General features: G+C 37.3%; 1 protein-coding gene across 1 annotated transcript in view; it reads right to left on the bottom strand.

Moving 5' to 3' along the window:
- Positions 1-544: 544 nt before the first annotated feature.
- LOC143032213 (acyl-coenzyme A thioesterase 5-like) overlaps positions 545-7,500 on the bottom strand; it is a 7,183-nt gene continuing 227 nt past the window's right edge. The window contains exons 1-2 of the mRNA XM_076196683.1: positions 7,493-7,500; positions 545-1,341 (exon numbers count right to left, since the gene is read on the bottom strand). The exon at positions 7,493-7,500 is cut by the window's right edge and continues 227 nt beyond it. Coding sequence (XP_076052798.1) covers positions 545-1,341; positions 7,493-7,500 — 805 coding nt within the window. The remainder of the gene's footprint in view (positions 1,342-7,492) is intronic.

The raw sequence follows: 7,500 nt of genomic DNA, 5'->3' as shown, positions 1-7,500 counted from the left end.
AAGCAGGGCTTTATGTCACAAAACAAATTACGAAAACAAGAAACAACACAAGAACTTGCCCCATGTCGGTTCGAACCTAAACAGTTTCATTTCGTCAGTACATGATTATAAGCTGATCACATATCTCATACTGAATGTTTTGAACACAAAACAAAAATATATCTCCAGATGCTATTGTTACATTAATTAACTAAAACTAGAATCCAGCCAACTCAATTTTTCTACATAGAAGACCCAACTGAATCCCAATACAGTTGAACCTCGGATAACGAACACCCCCATTTAACGAACAAGTCTGTTAACGAACAAGTTTTTGTGAAAGAAATTGATCTCTATTAACGAACGATACTTCGGAGTACGAATATTCACATACGCCTGTACACACAATTCCACTGCCCCAGTAGTGCATTGGCGCGTTTGCCATAATTATTTCGGTTTAAGAACATTTCGGTTTGAGTCTATGAACGGATCAAGTTCGTTATTCGAGGTTCCTCTGTGATTACATTCTAGACCAAATCACCAGTCATCTAAGACTAGGTTGCCATTATACATGCTGTTCGTCAATATAATTTTGATACCAAGGACTTTCGTCTCGAATGTGATGCGAGATGAAGTTTCGAATTTCATGCCAGTGCTGTACCTGCGCAAGACTATACTGGTATGATTGGGCGGAACCGTATAATACAGCTACTCCTTTTCGTCCTATGCTCTTGGCAAACTTGGGAGTAAATATTTGCCACAAATAGCCCACATCTGGGGTATATGGAACTTCTAACAAGTGACCCACATCGGAATACACAATAGTTCTAATTTTGTCCGATTTCCCACGGTCACTCATCCTCCTCTGCAGAGTATCGACACCCTTGTAAAGATACATAGCGTCCTTGTCACCCGCTAAAGCAAGAAAATAGGTATCGTCGCTTGCTTCTTCAATAGGTACAATAAGGGGATGTTCGGGGTCCAGTGTGTTTCCCAGAAGATCTTCACCGATTAAAGCTTTTTCTTCTCCTTCTTTGACGATGACTTGGCTCCTATCAAAACTCATTCCAAAATATTCCTTGTCTTTATAAGTTACATGAGACTCATGGAAGAAGTGAAACCCGCCGATGGTAACTACGGCCTTGACCCTGTCCATCCAGGCTCCACACGCCAGGGCTATGAAGGCACTAAGGGACACTGAAACGAAGCCGCACCTGTCAGGGATGACGCCAGGCTGACTCAGAAGGTAGTCCACAGCTTCCTCGAAGTATTCCATTTCTACTCGCAAAAGATTTTGGGGTAAGTCCTCGAAGGCGAAGAGGGCCAGAGCGAAGGCTGCAATGCCTCGAGAGGCTAGTAAGGCTGGAAAGATAGATAACCCAGTAAACAAAAAAGTAATAGATAGGTAAATATGTAAATAAAAATAGATAAGAAATTAGTAAACAAACAAACAAATAAATGAATAAATAAATAAGCAAAGGAAATCAAAATACTAAACAAACAACTAAATTAATTGATAAATGGAGCATTTACAGAGATATGATTCTTTACCTCGGGAGGAAATAATATGGCTTCACCTCAAACTACTTTTCAATAGATACCACGATAGAAATAGAACGACAAGTACAACCTACACACAAAAGAACATTCATAAACTACAAAAGGATAACAAATGTCAAGAATAAACAAAAGAAACAGAGAAAAATTTACACCTGTTCCCACCAATAGAGTAGTAGATATCGGTGAACATTAAGAAGAAAAAAGAAACATGCCAGGAGGCTACAGGAGTATATATATACTATAATATATATATATATATATATATATATATATATATATATATATTTTTATATATATATATATACTAGACCACCCGTGACCCGTTGGGTCAAATAAAAAAAATAGATTATACATTGTTAATAAAATGGTCAATAAAATCTTTATTAAGACAATGTTCTATTCAGTAGACGAAGGCAGTGACTTGATTACTTATAAGAAGTGAAATGCAGAAGATTGTGACATTATGTCGTCGTTGCTTGGAACACTACGCATCTTATGATTTATAGGGTTCGTGATATGCTAATAAACTCATTATGCCTCATAGATGCTAACTCAGGAGTTGGCTATACTTTTAAATACTGAATATGAAAAAATTATAAGTATATATAGATATATATATATATATATATATATATATATGTATGTTGGGTCAAATAATTTTTTTAATGATATGTTGTTATAAGAAGTGAAATGTAGAAGATTGTGACGTCATGTCGTCGTTGCTTGGAACACTACGCATCATATGATGTCGTGACGCCATGTCCCTTCTTCTGATTGCCTGGTCCTCAGTCGTGACGTCATATCTCTTCTTCTGATTAGCTGGTCCTCAGTCGTGACGTCATATCTCTTCTGAGTGACGGTTTCAAGCAAGCAAGATAACAAACAAGATTATCAGAGTTTTATAAGTATATATATATATATATATATATATATATATATATATATATATACATATATATATATATATATATATATATATATATATATACATACTGTATATAGCAGATTTGACTTTGATAAGGTTGACATCATTTCCTTGCAACTGCATATTAACTTCACTGAATTTTGTGAATATATCTGACAAATAAGCAATGTTTTGTGAATGTATCTGACAAATAAGCAATGTTTTTTAGATCATCACAGAGCCCACTATTAGACTCTTGGAAAAAGTCTACAACTGTATCAAACAAAGAATAGAAACGTTTCAGGCAGTTTCCCTTTGACAGCCATCTAACTTCTGTGTGTAGCAATAAACGTTCAAACTCTTCATCATTATCAATGCAAAGCTGTCGAAACAGTCTGGAATTGAGAGAATGTGCCTTGATCTTATTTACTGCTGTGATAACAATATTCATTGATTTGTGAAGTCGACCACTTAGGTTTTTTGCTACCAGATACTGCCTGTGGATTACACAACGCACCGTAAGAACACCAGGTACGGCTTTTTTCAAGAAACTGATGAAGCCACGATGACGACCTATCATGGATGGTGCTCCATCTGTTGCACACGCAAGAATGTTAGAAAGTGGGATGTTTTTCTCTTTGAAAAAATTCTCAACAACATTAAATACCGACTCTCCTTTAGTGTCTGTTTTGAGTTGTCTTGCAAATAACAGTTCTTGAACCAACTTTTCATCTTTGATAAAACGAACATAAGCGAGAAGCAAAGATTCATTTCCTGGTAGAGTGGACTCATCTAACTGCAAGCTAAATTCTGTTGTGGCAAGAATGTTGCACAATGCTTCTTCAATGTTTTCAGCCATTTCATCTACTCTTCTTTGAACCGAGTTATCACTGAGAGGTATAGCTTTTATAATTTGGTCAGGTGACTTATGTACAACTGTGTGCAGAACCTCTCTTACTGCAGGCAGAATAAGTTCCTCCCCAATCGTATGAGGCTTACCAGATCTAGCAATCAGCAAAGATATGTTGTATGAAGCACGCAAACCGTCAGTGGATTGTTGTGAAGTGCTAGAAAACATATTTACAATAGTTTTTCGTTTCTGGAACTTTTCTCGAAGTGACTGAAAATATGCTATATTTTTGTCTGCTTTATCAGAGTGTATTTTTGTCAAATGTTCCAAAAGTCTCGAAGGTTTCATGGCTTCGTTTGAAAACACTTTCTCACACAGCAGACACATAGGTAGCTGTTGGTTCTGTGGTGCCGATACAAATCCATATTTCAGATATTCCACGCTATTCTGCCTACACTTCTTTTTTGCTTGCTGTTGGGTTGTCATCCTTTATTCTGGAAAAAAATACCATTTAAGAAATATGTATATATATGTATATACATATATATATAAATGCTTAATATAGAGTACATATGTAATATATAAAGGTAAAGGTAAAGCTTAGGTGTGTGTATGTGTGTGTAGGTAGGCTATGTCTGTATGTGTGTGTATGTTTCTGTGTATATGTCTGTGTGTGTGTTTGTGTATGTGTGTGTGGGTGCGTGTGTATATGTCTGTGTGTGTGGGTGGAGGGGTTTGAGTGAATGAATGTGTGTGTGTGTGCGTACGTGCGTGTGTTCATGAAATAGTATGAACATGTATGAACACTTTGCTAAAAATGGAAAGATATGCCAAAAAGCCTATCAGAACTAACCTAACCTATTCAGGTTTAGCTTTTGTGGAGAAAGAAAAAAAAAATCTCAAGTTTGTTGCCTTCCGAGGTTTCGAATGCTTCCGACTTTTAGTATACACTGCACAGTAACTCTTTTAAACCCTTTAGTAGTGTTCTTACATTAATAGACTCCTATTCTGTCACATCTTTAGTATATTTAAAAATTCTGAATATTACAAGAATAAAATTAAAGTGAAATGTTCACACACCTGAGACGAGCTTCGGAGTCGGACCATGTAACGTAGTTGTTTGTTGACTGTGAGATTGATCAATTTGACAAGCGCTATTTATACAGAAACATGACAGAACTTTCTACTGAAAGTAAGTTCCATGAGGGGTAAGAATTGCAGGATTAATGGATGAAATCTTTGACCGTGAGTCACGTATTACAAAGGAACAATTGCTTTTATGGGAACCAGGTCAGTTCCGGTTGGATGTGATTAAAAGATGAGACCCCTTAATCCTCAGGTAAAAGAGCGGCATATCTTTTGAAATTTTATATTTATAATTTTTATTACTTGTATGATTTTTGACGGTTGCCGCCAACAGTTTGGGACGACGGTGTAAGTACTGTAGCAGCTACAGCTGCTACACTGTCGCCACCAACCGCCTATTTTTTTTGTTACCGCCCCCCCCCAACTGCCTATTTATGCATTACCACCCCCCAACCGCCCCTTTTTGCGTTACCGCCCGCCGATATCAAAGTACCGCCCCCAGGGGGGCGGTACTGCCCACTTTGGGAAACGATGCTCTAACTTAACAAGAAAAAGAACAATTACAACAATTAAACAAAGGCATCGCAAAACTAGTCAACAATAAGGAAAAAGAAAACTGAAAAAAATAGATCTGAAAATAAACAACCGGAAAATCTGAAAAATCAAAATCAACCCCACTCACTACTCAAAAAGTAGTTGGAGTAACCCAAAGGAAAACATCATCACCAAACATCAACGCAATATCACCAACAAACACTTCTCCAAGATAGATTTCAAACCTAAAACTCCAGAAAACAGGGGCACTAAAGAAAATTAACAACTCTCGTGCTGAAGGCCTAGATGGGATCTCAAACCTCCATGTTAAACACCTCGGCCCAAATGCAGTAAAAGCCTAAATTTGTATCTTCAACCACTCTTGGTTATACAAAATATATTTATATATCTATATATTTCTCGATTGCAAACTACAATCTTCTTCAGTAGATACCTACTGAAGCGGATTGCAGTTTGCAATCGAAATATAGATTCCTTGTCTCCAGTCTTTTTTGTTCCAACTGTGGTTTCCCCGTGATATATATATATATATATATATATATATATATATATATATATATATATATATATATATATATATATATATATATCAGATGATACTCATATTGAAGCCAAATAAGACATCTAAAGCCCCTGCACCCATAAAATCTTTCTAATATCCACTGTCCTTAAGGTGATGGCAAGATTAGCACCAGAAAGAAATGCAATTAAACTACCCACCAGGACGCTAATTACAAATATCACTCAATAAATGCTGGAGGGATTCAACTAGAGAGTTCCACCATAAATAACAGTTATGATAGCTACAGACATAAAGCATTTGACAAAGTTCCCAAAAATATATTGTTGAAAAACAACATAAACAGAATTACAATAATGACAAACAACAGCTAACTTCTTAGCAGGCAGATAGTGCAGATTAACCCAAAGTTTCGGGAACAAAATACTACCCAATGGAGTTCCCCTCTTCACAAACGATCTCCCAACACCAACTTAACACCAAAACACTCTCCTCCGCAGATGACCCGATAACAGCCATGCATAACAACCACAAAATAGTAGATAAAAAATTCTAAGCTTACTTAGACAAACTAGAATTTTTTAGATATGATAGAAAGGAAGTTTCGCCCTCAGAAACCATCAGTAACGTTGTTCACCCCAGGCAGTCATGTACGAGTATATATAAAATTCTGTTATGTTTGTCCGTCATAACCTCATATAACACTGGAATCAGTCTTGGGAATCTAACTTGCCATGGTTGACATAAAATATATGTTACTAGAACACACACGCACGCGCGCACACACACACACACACACACACACACACACACACACACACACACACACACACACACACACACACACACACGAGTCTAACACGCGATCCAAAGACCATGGTGAATCACACACACACACACACACACACAAATGCAGTGAACATATACCGGTACACATTACACTTGGACATACACATACAGTCAAATGAACCCGTATGCATACACGTATATATATATATATATATATATATATATATATATATATATATATATATATATATATATATACAAACACACAGGCAGACGGAGACAAAACCTGTCAGAGACGGTATGTTCGATTTGACCGGTGCGGTGTCTGCCTGTGTGTGTGCATATTTACTTGTATGCATACGGGTTCGTTTGACTGCGTGTGTGATTCACCATGGTCTTGGATCACGTGTTGGACTCGTGATCGACTGCTTTTTCCCTCTCGGAAGAGCTCATAGCACATACATGACCGATCTATGGGTAAGCTGTGACTTTTACACGCACACACACACACACCCACCCAACTCCCCGCCCATGAGAGCTTGAGTAACGACTCACAGCGAAACAATACTGAAATTATTTCAGGCCTGGGCGGGATTTGAACCCGGACCGCTGTAGTGGCGTTCGCGAACGCTACCACCGCGCCATCGAGTGTGTGTGTTTGTGTGAGTGTGTGTGTGTGTGTGTGTGTGTGTGTGTGTGTGTGTGTGTGTATTAACCTTGGTCTTTGGATCACGTGTTGGACTTGTGATCGACAGCTATTTCCCTCCCGGAAGAGAGCTCAGAGCTCGTATGACAGATATATATATATATATATATATATATATATATATATATATATATATATATATATATATATATATATGTATAATATCAGACCTCAGTTGTGATATATGATATTTAACCTACACGTCAAAGATCTGATAAGAATCAACAAGAACACTTCCTGTAAATACCTGTTGTCAACGTAGCACCGTTTCTCTTCACCATGACATCCAGGAATGGCAATCGTTCGTTCTCCTTTTTCTCCATTTCAGACAGAATGGCCTCATCCTCTGTCTTCCTTTTATTCTCCCATATATTCATTTTATCTTTACCCTTCCTCTTTTTTTCTCGTCTAAATCGTAACCTTGCTCCCAAGTCAGAATATCTCCACCTCCACCACCTATAACGCAATTATGAGCAAACAACAATGAAAACAACAACAGCAACAACAAAATATTGACCCACCATAACTGATAACAGTACCTACCAGCTCTT

The sequence above is a fragment of the Oratosquilla oratoria genome, chromosome 13 (genome assembly GCF_046742065.1).
Source record: "Oratosquilla oratoria isolate Oo_2021 chromosome 13, ASM4674206v1, whole genome shotgun sequence".
Classification (NCBI taxonomy): Eukaryota; Metazoa; Arthropoda; class Malacostraca; order Stomatopoda; family Squillidae; genus Oratosquilla; species Oratosquilla oratoria.
Note: the sequence above shows the minus strand (reverse complement) of the source record. Positions and strands in the feature narration are given on the sequence as shown.